The 21,492-nt window shown below is 49.5% G+C and overlaps 1 protein-coding gene across 1 annotated transcript in view; it reads right to left on the bottom strand.

Moving 5' to 3' along the window:
* Positions 1-21,492, bottom strand: part of CDH22 (cadherin 22) — an 81,397-nt gene that overhangs the window by 47,466 nt on the left and 12,439 nt on the right. The window contains exons 2-3 of the mRNA XM_055543269.1: positions 21,109-21,403; positions 5,801-5,920 (exon numbers count right to left, since the gene is read on the bottom strand). Coding sequence (XP_055399244.1) covers positions 5,801-5,920; positions 21,109-21,403 — 415 coding nt within the window. The remainder of the gene's footprint in view (positions 1-5,800; positions 5,921-21,108; positions 21,404-21,492) is intronic.

The following is a 21,492-nucleotide window of genomic DNA, read 5'->3' on the forward strand; positions in this document are numbered from 1 at the left end:
GTTTGGGGACAGTTTGTCACATAGCGGTAGATAGCTAACAGAGAAATCGAGATTCCCCAGCCTGTTCCTCTTCTGGGCTCACTCCTGTAGCTGCATTTCACTGGAGGGCCATCTGGCTGGAAGGTCCAAGATGGCCTCATGTATTGATACATGCTGGGCAGTTGATCCTGGCTGTTCACTAGGCCTTCTCTCATCCTCCTGTGGGCTGGGCTGGTTTCCTTAAACCGTGATCTCAGGACCATGTTCCAGGAGAGAAGCATGAAAGCTGCAAGGTCTCTTAAGACCTAACCTAGGAATCTGCAGAACATCACTACATTCCACTGGCCAAGGCAAGTTGTAAGGTGGCCCAGATTCAAGGGGCAGGGAAATAGACTCCTCCTCCCCCCTCGATGGGAAGAGCTGAAATTACTTTACTAGGAGGCCAATTCAAGGATGGGAGGACTTGATGGGGTATTTTGTGATCTGCTCTCTTCCACACCCCATTCTACCCCCAACGTGGGGAGAAGCATCCTGGAGGCTGGTGTCCACCTGAGAGTCTGAGGCAAAATTCTCGAATTAGCTCTTACACCATCTGGCTCTGGGTTTCCTTGGTGGCTTAGTGGTAAGGAATCTGCCTGCCAATGCAGGAGACACGGGTTTGATCCCTGGTGCGGGAAGATCCCACAGGCTGAGGAGCAGCTAAGTCTGTGAGTTGCAACTGCTGAAGCCTGTGCACCCTAGAGTCCGTGCTCCACAGCAAGAGAAACCACCACCATGAGAAGCCTGCACGCCACAGTCAGAGTAGCCACCACTCTCCGCAAGTAGAGAAAAGCCCGCAGCAGCAAAGACCCAGCACAGCCAAAACGAAATAAATAAATAAAATTATTAAAGAAAGATCTGGCTCTGAAAATTCACTCACTGACTCATTTATCAGGGCCTTACTGAGGGGCTATCATGTGCCAGGGCTACACAGAGTCAGATAAGAAGTAGCACAAAAATGAGGGACTTTAGAGTCAGAGAGATACAGGTTCAAGCCCTGTTTCTACCATTTATATGTTATCTGACCTTGGGCAAGTTCTTAACTCTCTCTGAGCCTCAGTTTCCAATTCTGTACAATGGGACTACTCAGTGGAAAGGGCTCTTATGTGGGTTAAATGAGACAAAGCTTCAGCAGCAGGTCCCACATTTTGGAGATGCCTTGAGGATTCCCCCTCCTCAAGTCCTGGGTTGTGGACCCCATAAATCAGTTCCACAAGGACCGAGATCCACAGTGGCCTTGTTCATCATCTTATCTATACAGTCCAGCACATAGTAGGTGTTTGATAAACATTTTGACTTACGGACCTACAACCATAGACCCTCTGCCTGCCTCTCGCAGCCTGGGTGTAGTTGTCTGTCTGGCTTCTCTGTTGGAGCAAAAGCCCATGAAGGCAGAAACCAGATCCAGTGCATCATCCTGACCCCCGGGGTCTGGCACTTACAAGGGTGAGTTTCATTCCCTCTTCAGGAAGCCAATGTTTCTGGCTCAGCTAGGAACGTTCCGCAGAGATCTGGAAGTCTCTGAGAGCCAGAGGCTTTCTATTCTTGCTGGGATGGTGGCTGGGCGGGGGCTGGTAATGAAAACCTGGCCTCAGCTCCCCACAGCCTCATCCTCACCCGACGCCCCCAGTTCCAGCTGTTAACCTCCCCGCCCCCGCTGTCCCCTCCAAATGCTGCAGAAGGGGCCCTGGAGCCCAAGTGACGCCTCATTAGCCCCGCAAATGCCATCCCTGTTTTCCCAGTGGGGGGTCTGCTGGCAGGCCTGGCCTTTAAAACACACACGCTAATTCCTCCTCTGGCACGGGCCTCGTGGCGCCCCGCCTCCTCCCTTCTCTCACACCTTCCTCTCAGGCCCCGTTCCGGCTCTGCTCCCTGCTATCTGCACAGCAAGAACAGACTGTACCTCGCCGCGGCTGCTAAATATAGACCCGCATCAGCGGAATATTCCTGGCTGGGGAAATGGAGCTGGGGCTGGAAATGGCACCAGGGCGGCTCCTACCGTGGGGCCGAAGGCTCGGGGAGGAAACATCGAGTCCTTCTTGGGCAATACCTCCCCAAAGACCCTTTCAGACTGTGGAAGTTGAAGGATCCTGAAAACAAGGACCCCGTTTGTGTTTCTCCACTTGCCTTGCCCCCTGCCCACTTTCGAGCTTCTTGAGAAGCCTTCCTGCCCACCCAGGCTCCACGGTTTCCTACTTGCCACCTTCCTCCCAACTCTCTGCAGCGGGGGATGCTCTTTCTTAGAACCTAGCCATCCTCTTCATTCTCTTTGAGTCTGATGCTTCATCTGCCCACCCCTGTCACCTCCCAGACTCAGTCCTGGCCCTGCCCTTATTTCTCTGGCCTGCCTTTTCCTCCCCACCTTAAAACTGATGAAGGCATGAAGGTTGCATCACCATCATCCCCAGGGGTTGCACTGAGCCCATCACACCCTCACTGTTCCCTGGCCTGCATCTTCTGTCCTAGATACCGGGTGGCCGACCCCCTCACTTTCATTCAGGGCTCAGCCCCAATGTCACCTCCCCAGAAAGTCTGCCCTGATTTCCTCATCTAAGTCTACTCTATTATCCTGCTTAGGTGTCTTCGTAGCACTCATTGCTACTCAATATTATGTTGCATGTTTATGTGCTTGCTTCTGTATTTCCTACTTAAAAGCTCCGTGAGGGTAGGGTCTCGGGTTTGTCTATTGCTGCACTCCTAGGGCCTGGAGACAGCAGGACAGGTACAGGCATTCAATAAAGAGCTGGTGAATGAATGAATGAACGAATTCTCCTACTGGACCCTCCCAGCAACCATGTGAGATGAGTGTTATTCTCTCTCTTGTGCACACAGGGAAGCCAAAGCTCAAAGAGTCCCAAGTGTTCCTGGAGCTTTACGCCCATATTTCAGATGGCCCATTCTAGACGATTCTTCCCTCCTCTCATCTTAAGGCCAACAGAGTTAAAATCGTATTAAATAGCTCTGCACCAGATCCTGAAGCATACTCAGTAATTCCTCTGCCCCGCGACAGTTTTCTTAAGCCACACCCATCCTTTTGTTTTTGTAGATGGTGCCCCTTTCCATCCCAGGTGCCGATGTTAGGAAACCCCAGATCCCTTCCTTAATCTAGTCCAGGTCTCCAAGGTTTGCCCTTTGCAGGAGCTCACTGTCACCTCTCATTCTCCCTCTTCAGCATCTCCACGAATCTTCCCTAGCAGTCCCGAATCATCTCTGGCCCCCAACAAGACGAAGCAAGTTAAGGAGTCTGGGTGGGTGCTGAGAAAGGGCGCAGGCTTTGACTTTTGTCCTTTGGGGCTCTCTGCTGGCACCCCAGGCTCCTGGGTGTCCCTGAATTCAGTGCTTGTTTCTGAGCCATGCTATACAAGGGCAGCCCGAGGGATCTTGTTAAAATGAAAACCTGAGCATGTCACTTTCCTGCTTTAAAGTCATCAATGAACCCATAGGGTTGGCAAGGGGAAGGGGAAACAAGCTCTCTCCTAGGCGGCTGTTTGCAAGTGTAATCTGGTACATTTCGGCATTATCTATCCTGATTCCAAAAGCACATGCTCTTTGACCCAGCTTTTCCACTTCCCGAAAATTATCCTGCAGATACACTCACACAAGCACAAAATGATATATGTATAAGGTTATTCACTGTAGCATTGTTGGTTGTAGGAAAAGATTGGAAACAGCATAAGTGTCCATCAAGAGGGGACTGGTGAAATAAATTTCAGTGTATCCACAACAGCTGTTAAATAAAAGAATGAGGAAGCTCTTTATGTGCTGATATGGGATAATCTGCAAGATGTATTGTTAAGCGAAAAAGGCAAGCAGTGTGTATAGTGTGTGTTTATAGCTACCGTTTGTGTAAAAAAAAAACCCAACAAACAAATACATGTACCTATTTTCTTGTACATGCATAGAATAGCTCTGGAAAGATACACAAGAAAATTACATTGGTTGCTTTGGGGATACAGACCAGGTATCCAGGGGACTAGAAGGGGTGAAAAATTTCCATTAAATACAAATTTGGACTTTTTTTGGGGCTGTGCTGGGTCTTTGTTGCTGTGTGTGGGCTTTCTCTAGTTGCAGTAAGTGGGGGCTACTCTCTAGTGGGATGTGGGCTTAGCATTGCCGTGGCTTTCTTGTTGCAGAACACAGGCTCTAGCCTCACGGGCTCAGGAGTTGTGGGTTGTGGTACATGGGCTTAGTCGCTCCGTGGCATGTGGGATCTTCCCAGACCAGGGATCAAACCTGTGTCTCCTGCATTGGCAGGCAGATTCTTTACCTCTGAGCCACCAGGGAAGCTCCCAAATTTGGACTTTTTGAATCTTGAAATGTATTATCTATTTTAAAAAAAAAACACAATATTTTTCAAGTGAATGAGTTCAAGGTCTCATAGGATATATACACCACGTGGCTCCCTTTGGGGTTGCAGCTTCTGAGGGTAAGAGTGCTCTTCCTTCCTCTCTTTTTAAAAACATTTCTTTCATGTTTGAATGTTTTCTAAAATGTATTAGTTTTGCAAGGAGAAAAAGTAATGCAGATATTGTGTGTAAGAGCATGTGATTATAGGCTGGAACCCTCCCCCTAAACAAAACAAACTCACATACACACAATATCCCAATCTCAAATCTATCAAACACCCTCCCGCCCCACTGCCCTTAGAATAAAATCCAAGTGCTTTGCTTGCCTTGCACGCGACGCAGCCAGGCCCCAGCCAGCCTCTCCACGTCACCTCTCCACAAGCCTCTTCCCCAGTCCTGAGTTGTTTACAATTCCCCTTACGCCTCAGGCTGTTCTCTTCCTCCCGGTTTTGCCTGCACCATGCCCTCTGCCTGGAATGCCCTTCTCTGCATCTTGGTCTGGCCAGCACTTTATCCTTTGGAGATTGCTACCACTGCCTCCGAGAAACTGGCATCCTAATTGCCCAAGCAGACGCCTGTCCCCCTGCCCCCACTGGACTAGGAGCCCCATGGTGACTTTCGATAAGCATTCGGTGGTGTCTGATGTCTCAACCCCTGCCTTCTCCAATCCCAGGGACAGTGAGAGCACTGCTCTTGGCATTGGCAGCCACAGCCAGCTGTGGGACCTCGAGTGAACCAGTTCGCCTCCTCCTCTGTCCTCTGTGCCACTCCGGCAAGCCGCTGCCCCACCCCGGGATGTACTCAGGTTCTAGCCTCTGAGTGAGTGAAGCAGTGGACAGTGGGAGGGGTACTGCAGCATTGCTTGGTGGTGGTGGGGAGAGCAGTGAGCCAAGACCTTCCCTAACGGTCTTGGCTTCTGTCTTCCCATCACATCCTTAACAACTGTCACTTGAACAGAGGTTTCACAACTGCCAAAAATGTGCCTTGCACAGGCCCACTGCCGTCCCCTGCTACCTGTCGGCCCCCAGCTACACTTATGACCATGGCCGACTCGTATGGACTGCGGACGCGTCTGCCCAGTTTAGTTCCTAGGCCAAGGTGGGGGGTCACGGAGTTCAGATCTCTGACGTCTTTTCAGGAGGCTCATAGAGGTTGCCTCCCACCTCTTGGTTTCCGTGCCAGTCTTGCAGGTGCCTACCACTCCATTTTTCCCCCTACTGCTCTGTCCTCTCTTCCTACCTGGCTGCCCTCCCTCTCCGCTACCCTGGGGTCTCCTGGATCCAGTGAGATGTTTCGGTATCCTGTCCTAACCTCAGCGCTGTTGGTTGGAAGGCTGAGAACAGAAGTCCGTCCGCCTCTCTGGCCCCGCCCCACCCCTTATGCCCCGCCCCGGCCCCGCTTATGGCCCCGCCCCTTGGACTGGTCCCACCCCTCACCGGTCTTGGGGTCCACGGTGAAGTGATGCTCGCCATCCAGCACGCTGTACACCAGTCGAGCGCTGCTGCCGTACGTGGGGTCATCCGCATCCGAGGCCATCACCTGCATCACCGATGTGCCTGGGCGCAGGGGACAAGAGAGACAGAGGTCAGCTGGCGCCGCTGTGCTCGTTCTCTCCACCTCTCCCCACCCACGAGGAGCTGGGAAAGGAGACTAAGGCCGGAGGTCGCTGAAGCCAATCCCTTCACAGTCCCCTTGTCCACATTAAGCCCCAACCCGCTTCCAGATCTGGGGACCTTCCCAGTAGCACGAGCAGGACCATGGAGGCAGATCTGGATTCAAATCTCCTTTCCCAGCCACAGGACTCTGGCAAGAGAAGAGAGCCTCTCTGAATCTCAGTTTCCTCACCAGAAAAATGGGGACAATCCTGGTTCTTGTTCATGATGGAATGCATTTTAAACTCCCAGTGTACAATGAACGGGCTCAGAGCTGTCTCTCAGTGGTGGTGGAAATGGTTAATTTCACCAGTTAAGGTCATCACAGTCAGAGTTAGAGCTGAGACTGCAAACCATGCACTTGACTCCCAAAGCAGGGCTCTTTCTACCCATCCCAACACGTCCTGATTTCTCAAGGAAATTCTGCCTTCTTCCTCCCACCCTCTATACTCCCATCCCCACCATGGAGGGGGCATGTGCAGAGGTCAATGCAGAAGGACAACCAAGTGTACTGAGACTCAGCAGCTAGTGTCTCTTGGCCCCCAGGCAAAAGAAGAGCAGTACCCAGCTCTTGCTTTGGGAAGTAGTTGGCTGTGGTCCTTGGTGCCCTTCTCACTCCTCCCCCCTGGTGCCCAGACAGTCCCCAGTCCCAACGCACACACTTTTCCTCATGCTTCGCACGTAGGCTGCTGGGGAGAGTATAAATTGGATAAAAGTCCATCAAACAGCGGCAATTAAGTTATTGATTTTCGACGCTGCCTCATTAAACTGGGAGCTTCTCTCGGCCTGTCCCAGAGATGGCTCTAATTTGACATCATGTTCAATTTGACGAAAGCAGAGCTTGGGACGTGAGGCTGGACAGGGTGCAGATGAGGGAAGAGGTGGGGGAGGGGTTGGATGGGGGGACGGGCTAAGCTGAGTGGTCCATCAGAACCTTTCCAGAGAGGAGGGGATAAGACCCAAGAGGGAGTCATGGAAGGCTTGGGATGGGACCCAAGGGGGATGAGACTCGGGCATCACTTCAAGGAGATGCCCCCTTCTGGGTGCCCTGCTAAGGCTCCAGATAGAGCCCTCCTGGTGGGCTGGGCTCTCTGGGCCAGCGGGTGGCATGCTGGGGGTGCAGCCAGCTCACTGCCTGGCTAATGAGTGAGGCTCTGGAAGTGCTACTGCAGCGATTCTGCTGAGCCCAGACTGCCGCCCGCCTCTCCCGCCTCCAGCCTGGGGCCCTCGATCATTCCAGACAGACACATGTATTTATTTTTCACTCTTTTGCATTTCTCATTTCCCTCTCCGTGTCCCCCCCTCCCAGCCTCCTAAACCGGCCCTGCAATGCGCCTCTCTCTTTTGGCGGCTCCAGCTCTGCATCAACCATGTCAGAGTTGCCTGGAGAAGCTGAGAGGAAGAGGTTTGGGCAAGCCCCTCCCTCTTGATGCTAGGTAACCAGGGGTCTTCTATTCAGGGCCAGGGCATGATCCCAGGCCCCTCCTATTAAACAGAGAGAAGAGAGAGTAATAGATGCTACTGAGCACTCACGGCATGCCTAGCTTCACCAGCCACTTAAATCCATTATCTCTAATTCTTATAGCATCTCTGAAAGGCAGAGTGGACCTCTCTAAATTACAGGGGGAGGGACGGGAAGAGGTCAAACAGGGGAAAAGACCTGAATGGGGACACAGAGTGACGAAGTGGTGGGACTTGAACCCAGGACTCTCTAAGGTCAAAGTCCTCTGGAAGCCAGAGTCAGCACAGACACACACAGTGACTCTGGATGGTGGCCTATTGTATTGAATCACAGTCAGTGACTCTGCCACTTCTTAGCAGTTTGACCTTGGGACTGTCATGAACCCCATTTTTGCCTCAATTTCCTCCTTTGTGAAATGAGGGTGAGAGTACCATCATACTCCTGGGATCGATTTCAGAATTCAAATAGATTTCCGTATTCAGCAGCAAGGACAGTGCCTACCCCCATGCTAAGAACTCAATAAATGCAGGTTGTTGTTGTTGTCTGAGGAGGCACTGCATGCCTGTATACAATGGCACAATCAAGCCTCCCTCACAGACATACTGAAATGAGAGACGATACATACAGCATCAGGCTCATGGTGGGCGCTCAATAAATAGTGGCTGCTGTAACTGTTATGAGAGAGGATCTCCCTGTCACTCTCCTCTGCATGTTGCCCCCACCCCCTGGGCAAGACACAATGCTGGGTTGAGTGATTCCCCAGGGACATGGCTGAGCTTTCTCTCTCTCTCTCTCTCCCTGGCTGTCTCCTAGGGACTCCCGCAGCGATGATGGAATCATTTCCCCAATCTGGGGTTCTTTATTGCAGCCATTACAGTTAATGCAGATGCATGGGGATGGTGAAGGGTCAGTGATTCACCCCTGGTTCCCCAGGCCCCACACTCCCTCCCACCTCCTTCACAAGTCAGCAGCTCCCCAGAATCAGCAGACAAATGGGTGCCAGGCTTGTGGATGCTGTAGGACCACTTTGTGCCATCCCCCTAAGTTTAGCAGATTGCATTTTACAATGAACCATCACGGCTTTTCTCTCCTTCAGTCCTCATGCCAACTCGATGAGGTGGATGCGGTGACATGCTGGCAAATGTTTAACCATTGGCTCTGGGGGATGGAGGGGTGGGGATAAATGCCCTGCTTTGTAGAGTTTGCTGATTTCTATGGTGTAAATACTCTCACCATGGCCAATTTCAAACTACCAATGTGATATCAAGTGGCTTATGAAACTCCTGAAAATCAATATTTGGCTCTCATGAGCTGATACAAGCCAACTTCAGTCTACTCCTGCATCATTTCCATTTTACAGATGAGGAAACTGTTATGCACAGTGAAGGGTGACAATGTAAATTAATAATGAACAATAATGAAACCCATTATTACATAAATGTCTTCAATGATAATGATAGATTAGGTTTATTAAATAACTACCTTGCACTACATGTTATAATAAGCCTTTTATGCATAGTATCTCATGGAATTCGCATAATAGAGTCTTGAAGTAAGCTCTATTAAGATTTCTACTTTGCAGGTAAGGAAATAGAGGCTGAGTGAAGTTTAATAAAGAACCCCTTTTGTCTCAACTTCATCATCTGTGAAATAGGGGTACTCAGGACCATTATAAGAACTCAAATAGATTTCCTTGTTCAACAGCTGGGACAGTGCCTGGCTAAATTCATCTGGCAAGGAAATAGGAGAGGCAAGATTCAAACCCAGGTCAATATGATGTCAAAACACACATGTATCTTGCCTTATAAGGTAGTAGGGTGGGGATCAATAGGAGCAGAAGTAGACAGGCAAGTGAGAGAAGAGTCAAAGAAAGGAGAGAAAGAAAGAGCAGGAGGAGAGCAAGGAACTGGATTCAGGATTCTCCCTCCCTGGTATTTAGTTCAAGCCCAGACTTTCAGACAGAGAAGGCAATGGCAACCCACTCCAATACTCTTGCCTGGAAAATCCCATGGATGGAGGAGCCTGGTGGGCTGCAGTCCATGGGGTCGCTAGGAGTCGGACACGACTGAGCGACTTCACTTTCACTTTTCACTTTCATGTATTGGAGAAGGAAATGGCAACCCACTCCAGTGTTCTTGCCTGGAGAATCCCAGGGACGAGGGAGCCTGGTGGGCTGCCGTCTCTGGGGTCGCACAGAGTCAGACACGACTGAAGCGGTTTAGCAGCAGCAGCAGCAGCAGACTTTCAGAAGCAGGGCTTCCATTGGCTAGATTGAGCCATTCGCTGTCCGTGGTGCTGCCCCCAGCCCTTCTGCTATATGAGATTAAGGGCCTAATTCCAGACTGATGTAGGAAGGATTGCCCAAAGGATTCTTGCATAAACAGGATCGCAGAACTTCAGGGCTCCATGTAGAATGTTGGATATGGAAAGGCTGCTCCTTGGGAGGCACAGAAACCAGTGGTTCTCAACTTGGCTGCACATTAGAATCTCTTAGGAGCTTTAAAATAAAACTGATGTTGAGCCCCAACCCAGATTAATTTAATAGCACTCCCTTGGGGGTGGAGCACAGGCAAGGGTATTTTAAAAGCCCCAACAGTGATTCTAAAGTGCATCCCAGACTGAGAACTGATGTCCTAGATGCAACCCCGGATTGAACTGATGAGGAAACAGAGTCACAGAGAGACTCAGTGCATTTCCCCAGGTGAAGTCACTAGTAAGTGGTAGGAAAAGATTCCAACCCACGTCTCTGTAGCCAGCATGTCACCCTCCTGGACTCGAGGTGCCTGCACTGAGACTGACACACAAAAGGAAGCAGCAAGTATGACACAAGCCACCAAATCAGCATGAGAAGCTGGACACTCCTACAAAGAGATGCCCCTCGCAACTTCATGGAGACATGGGACTTCGGCATCAGAGAGTCCTGGGTTCAAATCCCACCACTTCCTCACTCTGTGCCCTGAATCAAGTCTTTACCTTGTCTGACCTTTTTCCTCACAGTTTTCCTCTAAGTCAGAGGGTCACACTCTGCCTCTCAGAGATGTTATGGGGATTAGAGATGATGGATTTAAGAGGCTGGTAAAGCCAAGCATTTAGTAAGTGCTCAATAAGAGTTTATTCCTTTCTCTTCTCTCTATATGGTCAGAAGATCCCTGGGGCTGTGTCTTTGCTCGTGAGTGGGAGACTCCCGGGCACCAGTATCAGGAGGGAGGGGGCTTGCACACCCTTCATTTCTAGTTTATCTGGGTGGCTCTGACATGGTTTATCATGGGTCCAGAACTAGAATCTATGCTCTGGCTCCCAGATCAGAACACTTTCTCTTCTCCCTTTAACCACTGCTGTTTATGAAATCCAACTGAGGCCCAGCCATGGGCCCCAGAACCCCAAGCTGCTCAGGGAGAAAGTGGTGCCATGTGGAGTGGAGGTCAGGGGTTGAAGACAAATTCTCATTCCAGCCCTGTCCTTGGCTCTCTGTGTGGCTATGGGACAACTACCCAACCTGACTGGGCCTCAGTTCCCCTTCTGTAAAATGCGGATAACACTTTATGCTTCCGTATCCTGGGTGAGGGAGACCCCTTGATGAGATGAAAGAGATAAGACGCTTTGGAAAAGAACAGAGTCCTCAACCGAGGTGACCAAGTGTCATTATTGTGAAGATGTTTGTAATTATTATCATCCTGTTTCTTCCCTACCTCCCTCTGCTGCCCTGCTGGGCCCGGGGAAACCCTTGGCTCACATTTAGCTTCTCAAACATTTATGAAAAATGAGTCCCACCCCCTGCTGCTGCTAGAACTGCGTGGAATGCTTTCTATTAAAAATTAAAAACCACTTGTCGAGTCTCTGGGAACATTCAGATTACACAGGAAACAAGTCCCTTCTCAAACCCCCCTCTTACCTCCCACCCCCTCCCCCCGCCCCTATCAACTCCCTCTTTGCTCATCACTTACAATGCCCGCTCACTGCACTGGCCTCAACTCCGCTTCCAGCTGCCCAATCAGGGCAGACTAATATAGATGAATGATACACAGGAGACACAGGAAAGTGGTTGCATGGAAAGGGGGGTCAGAAGATAGAGGGGGAGGAAGCAGGTCAAGAGACAAGGGACAGAGAAGGCGGCATATAGAGATGGGGTAAGAAAGTGGGTCAGAGGCTGAGAAACAAGACACAGAGATGCAGACAGATGGACAGAGAGAAAGTGACAAAAACAGAAGTACCCAGATACATAGGGAGAAATTAGAATAGGGCTAGAGAGACGAGGGTCAAAGAGGCAGATATACATACATATATATATATATCGAGAGAGAGAGACAGAGACGGGGACAGAAAGAGGTTGCCATGGACTCACCCAGGCAGGCAACACTTGAGTGTGTGTGTGTATCTCATCTATCCCCCTAAGAAAGGGGATTCTTTTGTTTCAAATCGAGTCCCATTGACTCTTCCATCCTCTCCCCACTTAAATGGGACCCTCCGTGGAGTAGTCTGGTCACTTCGTTTATTTGGGGCAGCAACATTCTAAGTTTCTGCAGTAGCATCCCTCGGCCAGTTGCAGAAAGCAAACATTTTTGGCTTATGATTCAGTTCTATTCGGTCACCCAAGATATACAGAGCACCTACTATGTGCTAGACCCTGGAGGGTAGGATGCCACATTTGTCACCTTTGTACTCACGGACATGTGGGCACCGGGCTTGGCAGAGAGGGGCTGCTTGTGTTTGCTGAAGGATTTGTTGATGGGAAAGACAGAGAACAAAGTGAAGCCAGGGCCTGTGTTCCTCTCTGCCACCTCTCTCCACCAGAAACCTCCTGCCCCTTTTCTCCCCATCCTGGGCGGTGAGAGCCAGTGTCGTTGCTAGGCGAGGAGATATTGCACGTATAGATCTTCCTGGACTTTAATTAAAAACATCTTTAGAATGTGTCTCTGCAGAGGCCAGCAATTGATTCCTGGCTTGGGCCTGAGGGCTGTTGAGCCACACTCTCTCCAGCAGCAGGTGGGACAGTCAGAGGCTCCCAGCCTGCCCTGCCCTCCCCAAACAGGACCTCTGGGAGCACACTGCCCCCTGCCTTCCTCCTCTCCTCTCTGCCACTGTCCTCTCAAGCACGGGCCCTGGCAATCAGATAGTATGTCCTCCCGATTTTATTTCTCCCTCCCCTCTTGGGCCTCAGTTTCCTCAGCTGTAAAATGAGGGTATCTACACTTAACCCAAGAGAGTTCCTGGGAGGATGAAATGAGATTAGGGGTGTGAAAGGGCTTTGTAAGCTCTAAAGTCCTGTGCACACTAAAGAGATGGTTGCGACTGTTTCTCATGCCCACTGAGGCAAGTAGCTTAGGTTCTGGATCCAGGATCTGGGTCCAGTTCCGGCTCCAGCTCTTACTATGGAACCTCAGGTAAGTTACTTTATCTCTCTCCACATTTATCTCCTCATTGGTAAAATGAGGACAGTAATACCTGCCTTGCTTATTCCCCAGGACTGTGAGAATAAAGGGAAATAGCTTTGTGAAAACAGTGTTGGCTGATAGCTATTATTTAGTGGATGTCCCGAGAAGTGCAGACTGTACTACAAAAGAGTCTTTTTCCATCTATTAAAGACGCTGCTCACAGAGGGATTGCAATACACGGGAAAGCGGCTGTGGCAGGGCCCCTGTCCATTTCCACAGTCTGCTGAGCCCCAATCTCATGGTCCAGCAATGCCAATCCTATGGCATATGTGCCTCCATAGTCGCCTTCCTTTGCTCCCAGCAGACATCACCAATCGATTGTGGCATTCTTTTCTGCTAAGCCTGAATGAGACCTCAGACATCTTCTCAACATAGCCCTATGACCAGTTGACCAGAGTTGGCACCAGAGATGAAACTGATCTGCTAACACTTTAAGGACAGTGGCAGTATCTTGCTTATCTTTGCATCCTCACATACCTAGCGAAGGACCACATACATAGTAGGAACTATTATGTATTTACTGAATTAAAGCAACTGCTTATTTTTCTATCCTATTCAGGAGATATATATATATATATATATATATATATATACACACATATATATATATATGTATATATATATATATATATATAAAGTAGGCACTAATAACGGAGAAGGCAATGGCACCCCACTCCAGTACTCTTGCCTGGAAAATCCCATGGATGGAGGAGCCTGGTGGGCTGCAGTCTATGGGGTCCCTAAGAGTTGGACACGACTGAGTGACTTCACTTTCACTTTTCACTTTCATGCACTGGAGAAGGAAATGGCAACCCACTCCAGTGTTCTTGCCTGAAGAATCCCAGGGATGGGGGAGCCTGGTGGGCTGCCATCTATGGGGTTGCACAGAGTCAGACATGACTGAAGCGACTTAGCAGCAGCAGCAGAAGGTACTAATAAATGTTTGCTTAGTTGGGTGACTCATCTTTGAAACCCCTACAGACCCAAGTACACTGAAGGCCTTGTATATAATGGGTGCTAATAAACATTTGTGGATTTAACTCAATTACTTATCTTTACATCCCCAGCAGTGCCCAGAATAAAGTAGTGGGTAATAGATGTGTGCTGGATTGAACTTCTCATTTCTGTATCTTCAATAGTGCCAAGGATTTTGTCTTACATAGTTGGCATTAATAAGTAGGTGGAGTTGAACTGGGCATGGGAGCCCTGTGAAATTCCCTTGCTGTCCACTGGTCAGGTTCTGCCAGCCTACATAAGGGATCTGGGCCCCCCAACATCAGGAGATTATCTAGTCTAACTCTTCCATACCAAAACTCACTCCTTTGTTGATTTCACCCAGCCTCAAGTTTTAAATTCTCGCTTTGCTGATGACTTCCAAAGTGGTAACTCTAGCCCTCATCTTGCTTCTGACCTCCCGACTTAGAGATCTAACTGTCCCCTTGACAACTCCACTTGGATTTCTAGTAGACACCTCAATCTAAACATGTCCAATAAAGAACCCTTAATTTTGTTCAAATTTGCTCTTCCTGGAGTATTTCCCAGCTCAGCAATGGCAGTTCCATCCATCCACTTGCTCAGGTCAAAACCTTCAGCCTCATCCTTGTCTTCTCTCTCTCACTCCCCTCATTCAATCCCTCACAAACCCTGTTGGTCTGCATTCAACATACATCCAGAATCCAAATCACCATCACCTCCTGCCCCAATTACAGGTGTCTCCTCACCGATCCCCCTACTTTCACCTTTAACCCCTATAGTTTAGTTTCAGCCAACAAATCATCTTTTTAAAATATATGTTGGATCATAGAACTCCTCTCCCCACCCCCGCCCCGTCTTACTCAAAGCACAACCACAAAGCTTTCAGCAGCTACAAAAGTCCTATGTGGTCCAGCTTCTGGTATCTCTTCTGACCTCCTTGGACCCTCTCCCCTTCCTTTACTCCTCTTTTCAGCCACACTGACTTCCTTGCTATTCCTCAAACATGATAAAACACATTATGCCTCAGGACCTTTGCACTTGCTATTTCCTCTTCCTGGAACATTCTTTCTCTAGCTTAGTTTTTGCGGATATTTTGTTGCAGTTCAAGAATTCTTTAGTTGTGGTGCAGGCTTAGTTGGTTCTTCAAGTGTCCCCGGAACCAGCAGCATCAGCATCAGCTTTGACAGCATCTTTGTTAAAAATGCCAACATTTCTAACAGCCCAGATGTACTGGGCTTCCCCGGTGGCTCAGATGGTAAAGAATCTGCCTGTTATGCAGGAGACCCAGGTTCCAACCCTGGGTTGGGAAGGTCCCCTGGAGAAGGGAATGGCAACCCATTCCAGGATTCTTGCCTAGAGAATCCCAAGGACAGAGAAGCCTGGCGAGGTACAGTCCATGGGGGTTGCAAAGAGTGGGACACGACTGAGCGGCTAACACTGAATCAGAAACCCTGGGGGTAGAGGGGAGCCTTCTGTGCTTTAACAAGTCCTACAAGTAACTTGGATGTACAATAAACTTTGAAAACCACTGTTTCACATGAACCTCACCAAGATGGCGGAGTAGAAGGACATGTGCTCATCTTCTGTGAGAACTCCAAAATTACAAGTCGTTGCTGAACAACCATTGACAGGAGAATGTTGGATCCCACCAAAAAAAAAAAAAAAAAGATACACCACGTCCAATGGCAAAGGAGAAGCCCCAGCAAGATGGTAGGAGGGGCAAAATCACATTTAGAATCAAACCCCATATCCACCAGAGACACTTGGAGGGCTCAAACAAACCTTGTGCACACCAGGACCCAGAGACCCCACGGAAACTGAGCCAGAACTATGTTTGAGTGTCTCTTGCAGAGGTATGGGTCAGCGGTGGCCTGCCGCAGGGGCAAGGGCTCTGGGTGCAGCAGACCTGGGTATGGCATAAGCCCTCTTGGAGGAGGTCATCATTAACCCACCAGAGAGCCACCAGAACTTACACTGGACTGGGAAACAGACTCTTAGAGGGCACAAACAAAACCTTGTGTGCACCAGGACCCAGGAGAAAGGAGCAGTGACCCCACAAGAGACTGACCCAGACTTGCCTGTGAGTGACCACAAGTCTCCAGTGAAGGTGTGGGTTGGCGGTGGCCTGCTGCAGAATCAGGGGCACTGAGTGCAGCAGTACATGCATGGGACCTTTTGAAGGAGGTCACCATTATCTTCATTACCTCCACCATAGTTTGGCCTCAGGCCAAACAACAGGGAGGGAACACAGCCCTGCCCATCAACAGAAAGTTGGATTAAAGCTTTACTGAGCATGGTCCCAGCCATCAGAACAAGACCCAGCTTCCCCCTCAGTCAGTCTCTCCCATCAGGAAACTTCCACAAGCCTCTTATCCTTATCCATCAGAGGGCAGACAGAATGAAAACCACAATCACAGAAAACTAACCAATCTGGTCACAAGGACCTTGGCCTGGTCTAGCTCAGTGAAACTATGAGCCATGCCATAGCCACTCAAGACAGACGGGTCATGGAGGTGAGTTCTGAGAAAACGTGGTCCACTGGAGAAGGGAATGGCAAATCACTTTAGTATTCTTGCCTTGAGAACCCCATGAACAGTATGAAAAGGCAAAAAGATAGGACACTGAAAGATGAACTCCCCAGGTAGGTAGGTGCCCAATATGCTACTGGAGATCAGTGGAGAAATAACTACAGAAAGAATGAAGAAATGGAGCCAAAGCAAAAACAATACCCAGCTGTGGATGTGACTGGTGATGGAAATAAAGTCCGATGCTGTAAAGAGCAATACTGCATAGGAACCTGAAATGTTAGGTCCATGAATCAAGGCAAATTGGAAGTGGTCAAACAGGAGATGGCAACATTGACATTTTAGGAATCAGCGAACTAAAATGGACTGGAATGGGTGAATTTAACTCAGATGACCATTATATCTACTACTGTGGGCAAGAATCCCTTAGAAGAAATGGAGTAGCCATCATAGTCAACAAAAGAGTCCGAAATGCAGTACTTGGATGCAATCTCAAAAATGACAGAATTATCTCTGTTCGTTTTCAAGGCAAACCACTGAGTATCACAGTAATCCAAGTCTATGCCCCGACCAGTAATGCTGAAGAAGCTGAAGTTGAATGGTTCTATGAAGACCTACAACACCCAAAAAAGATGTCCTTTTCATTATAGGGGACTGGAATGCAAAAGTAGGAAGTCAAGAAGCAACAGTTAGAATTGGACATGGAACAACAGACTAGTTCCAAATCGGGAAAGGAGTACGTCAAGGCTGTATATTGTCACCCTGCTTATTTAACTTCTATGCAGAGTACATCATGAGAAATGCTGGGCTGGATGAAGCACAAGCTGGAATCAAGATTGCTGGGAGAAATATCAATAACATCAGATATGCAGATGACACCACCCTTATGGCAGAAAGCGAAGAACTAAAGAGCCTCTTGATGAAAGTGAAAGTGGAGAGTTAAAAAGTTGGCTTAAAACTCAACATTCAGAAAACTAAGATCACAGCATCTGGTCCCATCACTTCATGGGAAATAGATGGGGAAACAGTGGAAACAGTGTCAGACTTTATTTTTCTGGGCTCCAAAATCACTGCAGATGGTGACTGCAGCCATGAAATTAAAAGACACTTGCTCCTTGGAAGAAAACCTATGACCAACCTAGACGGCATATTAAAAAGCAGAGACATTACTTTGCCAACAAAGGTCTGTCTAGTCACAGCTATGGTTTTTTCAGTAGTCATGTATGGATGTGAGAGTTGGACTATAAAGAAAGCTGAGCACTGAAGAATTGATGCTTTTTGGACTGTGGAGTTGGAGAGGACTCTTGAGAGTCCCTTGGACTGTAAGGAGATCCAACCAGTCCATCCTAAAGGAAATCAGTCCTGAATAGTCATTGGAAAGACTGATGCTGAAGCTGAAACTCCAATACTCTGGCCACCTGATGTGAAGAACTGATTCATTGGAAAAGACCCTGATGCTGGGAAAGATTGAAGGCAGGAGGAGAAGGGGAAGGACAGAGGATGAAATGGTTGGATGGCATCATCGACTCAATGGACATGAGTTTGAGCAAGCTCTGGGAGTTGGTGATGGACAGGGAGGCCTGGTGTGCTTCAGTCCATGGGGTCGCAAAGAGCCGGACACGACTGAGCAACTGAACTGAGAACTGAGTTTCACATAGCTCCTTGGTCCATTCCCTTGGTTCCTTCAAACCTTGTTCAAATGTTCTCTTATAAAAAAGGAAGACTGGTACGTTCCTACTTCCATGGTGGTTAAGAATCCGCCTTGCAATGCAGAGGATGTGGATTGAATCCCTGGTAGGGGAACTAAGATTCCACACGCATTGGAGCAACTAAGCCTGCGCCACAACTAAAGAATCCTTGTGCCGCAACACAATATCCGTGTGATACAGCAAAGATGCAGCCAAATAACTGAATAAATACAAAAAAAGAAAGGGCTCTCCTGACCCCTCTGTCTAAAATAGCACTCCCCCGATATAAGTCCCAATTCCCTTGGTCCTCACACTTACACCACAGGGTGTATTTATATCTTGACTTGTTTCTTTCTTTCCTATCTCTCTCCATGCCCTAAATGTAGGCTTCCTAAGAATCTCTGATGCCTGAAACAGTCTCTGGTACAGAGTGGGCACTCAATAAACGTCTGGGCATGAATGAGCCCGCTCTGTGCTCAAAGGGGAACCTGGGGCCCAGAGACGAGCAGGGACTTTCCCGAGGTCACGCGGGGAGCCAGGCTTCCTGACCGCCATATGTGGGACCCGCTTTGCAGTGTTAGGCTCAGCGTGGCTGGCGTGCCCCTCCTCAGAAGCGTGGCTCATTGGAGGCCCCCGGCACACTTCCTTTCCCTTTTAAGCTGTGAGTGGTTTAATTTGTGAGCGCTGCTGCCTTTCATGTCCCAAGCTGTGTCCCCGCTCCGTCTGATCTCCGATGCTGCCCAGACCCCGGTGCTGCTTGTCGGCCCCGCCCCCCTCAGCCCAGATCAGGAGGCTCAGTAATTGTGACTGATTTTCAAAGCTGCCTGGAGTCTCCGTAAGCACCCAAGTGTCGGATTTGCTTTTCCTTCAAAAAGTTGCTCAAATGCAATAAACTAATTTAATTTCTGCTTCCTCCTCCCACCTCCTGGGTTCCCCCAGCTTGTCCCACTTTTTCCTGAGAGGAATGTCAGATTCAGTGGACCAGGAGACGGGGATGGGGCAGGGAGGGGATTCCTTGTGGCTGGGCTCATCAAGCTGGGGGCTGGCTCAGCCTCCTACTCTCTGGGTGACCTTGAATGAGTCCTTGCCCTTTTCTCGGTCACTTTTCCAATGAGTGACACAAGAACCTTGCCACTCCAAAAGCCTGGGAGCCCAGCACAATGACCTGCTTGGTCATTCACTTGCTATGTGACTGTGGGTCACATCATCTCCTCTCTCTGAGCCTTGGTGTTTCCATCTGTTCAATGGGGATGCTGACATCAGTCCTGCCACCTCTCAGAGTCAAAGTGAGAGTGAAGTGGTGATGGGCAAGCCAGCATGGGGGATATGGGGCTATACCTCCCTCTGGACCCCTCATTCCCATCCACTCTCCACCCCGAGGCAGAGGGAAGCTTCCAAAATGCAAGTCTGCCCACTTACTTCCTTGCTTAAGCTTTTCCCAGACTACCTGCTTCCCTCAAGTCCTTTGCATGAGTCCAGTTTCCTCCTCTAGCCTCATCTCTCGCTACCTTTCTGGCTTTTCCATGTGGAAATGTGCAGTTCAGTTTTGGGTGAAGAGAGACAGGGCTACATCTCTTTTGGCCAGAGTTTGAGTCCAGGAGTGAGGGCTGCTGGACTTGGGAAATCAGAGGCTTCATAAGCTACCTCTGACTTGCAGTATGACCTGGGACCCGTCACGGCTCTTCTGAGCCTCAGTTTCCCCACTTGCAAAACTGATTTCTAAGTACTCTCTGGGTTTCTGCCATGGACAACCTCCAAATTTACCTCTCTAGCTCAGACCTTGCAGCTGAAACTGGATACTGAACTGCCTTTTTCAAGATCTCTCCTTGGCTTTCTAATAAATACTTTCAACTTAGTTCATCTAACCAAACTCACGATTTCCCTCCATCCCCACAAATCTGTTTCTCCCATCTCAGTAAATGGAGATTCCATCTATTTAATTGCCCAGGTCAAAATCTCAGTAGTCATCCTTGAATTTTCTTTCTCTCACACCCCACATCCAATCCATTAGCAAATGCTTTCAGCTCTACTTTCGAAATATATCTAGAAGCCGACCTCTTTTCAGTACTCTTACTGGTACCACCTTGTTCCAAGCTACCATCATTTCCTGCCTAGGTAATTGCAATATCCTTGTCAACAAGCTATCTGTTTCTGCCTTTCCCCCACCTCTCCATCTAATCTTCATGGAACAGCCACAGGATCCTGTTCAAATTAAGTCATATCATGTCACTCTTCTGAACAAGCCCCTCCACTAACTTCCCAGCTTGCTGAGCATAAAAGGCAAAACCTTGACTATGATCACATGGCTGCCTGATCTGGTCTCCTCTCTGCTTCCCCTCAGAGGGAATTTCAGCCTTGGGACCTTTGCTTATACTGTTCCCACTGCCTGGAATGCTGTTCCCTGGGCGCAGGCTCTCACTTCTTTCGAGTCTTTGCTTCAGTGTCTTCTTCCCAGCCCCAGGATTGGTTTGTTAACTTGCTTTCTGCATGTCTTCCTTGACCAGAATAGCCCTTCCATAAGAGCAGAGAGGCTGGTCTGCCTCCTCCTTGCTGTGTCCCCAGTGCCTACGCATATTTGTTAGATGAATGAATGCATTCATTCAGCAGACACATGACCTGTCAAACGCACGCACAGGTCTTAAAGGCCATGCACATGTGCACAGGGTGAGAATACAGTATGCACAGCAGACAACGCCAGCACACCAGTGTGTGTGTGTGTGAACACGAACCCACACCCACATTCACACCCCGCCATTCCCTGTTCTCCCACCATCTTTTGCGCTCACCATTTTCTCTGGTGGGGAAGGTGGTAGTGGCCCGCTTGCTCCTCAGCCCATGACTCCAGTTTCTATCAGGAGCCCTGGGCTAAGTGATTATCCAGGACTGTGCCTGGGACCTGGGCTCACAGCTGTACACTGACTCCCCTCCCCCCAGCAGGCTCCTCTCTCAACCCGGCCACTCCCCTTCCCCTCTTGCTGACTCACCCCACCCCCCGGAGACCACCGCCCACCTGTGGGTGAGAGCTCGGCCACGCTGCCAATATAGGGGCCATGCAGGAAGCGAGGCTCGCTGTCGTTGATGTCCTGCACCTTGATGATGAACTCCGACTCGGGCTCCAGCAGGCGGTTGGTGGCACGGTCCCGAGCTTGAGCCCGCAGCGTGTAGAAGGTCTTCTGTTCCCGGTCCAGGCGCTCCATGGCGTGGATGTCACCTGTCAGCTCATCAATCAGGAAGATGGTCCCAGCACCCTCACCTGAGATGGTGTACTTGATGGCCCCGTCACCCTCGTCTGAGTCTGAGTGGATCTGGGGAGGCAGGGAGGAAGGCAGAATGGAGGCCAGGGTGGGAGCTCCTTTTGGCGCCCCACTCCCCCAGCAAGTCCCACTGGGAGCCT

This window comes from Bubalus kerabau, chromosome 13, assembly GCF_029407905.1.
Source record: "Bubalus kerabau isolate K-KA32 ecotype Philippines breed swamp buffalo chromosome 13, PCC_UOA_SB_1v2, whole genome shotgun sequence".
Lineage (NCBI taxonomy): Eukaryota > Metazoa > Chordata > Mammalia > Artiodactyla > Bovidae > Bubalus > Bubalus kerabau.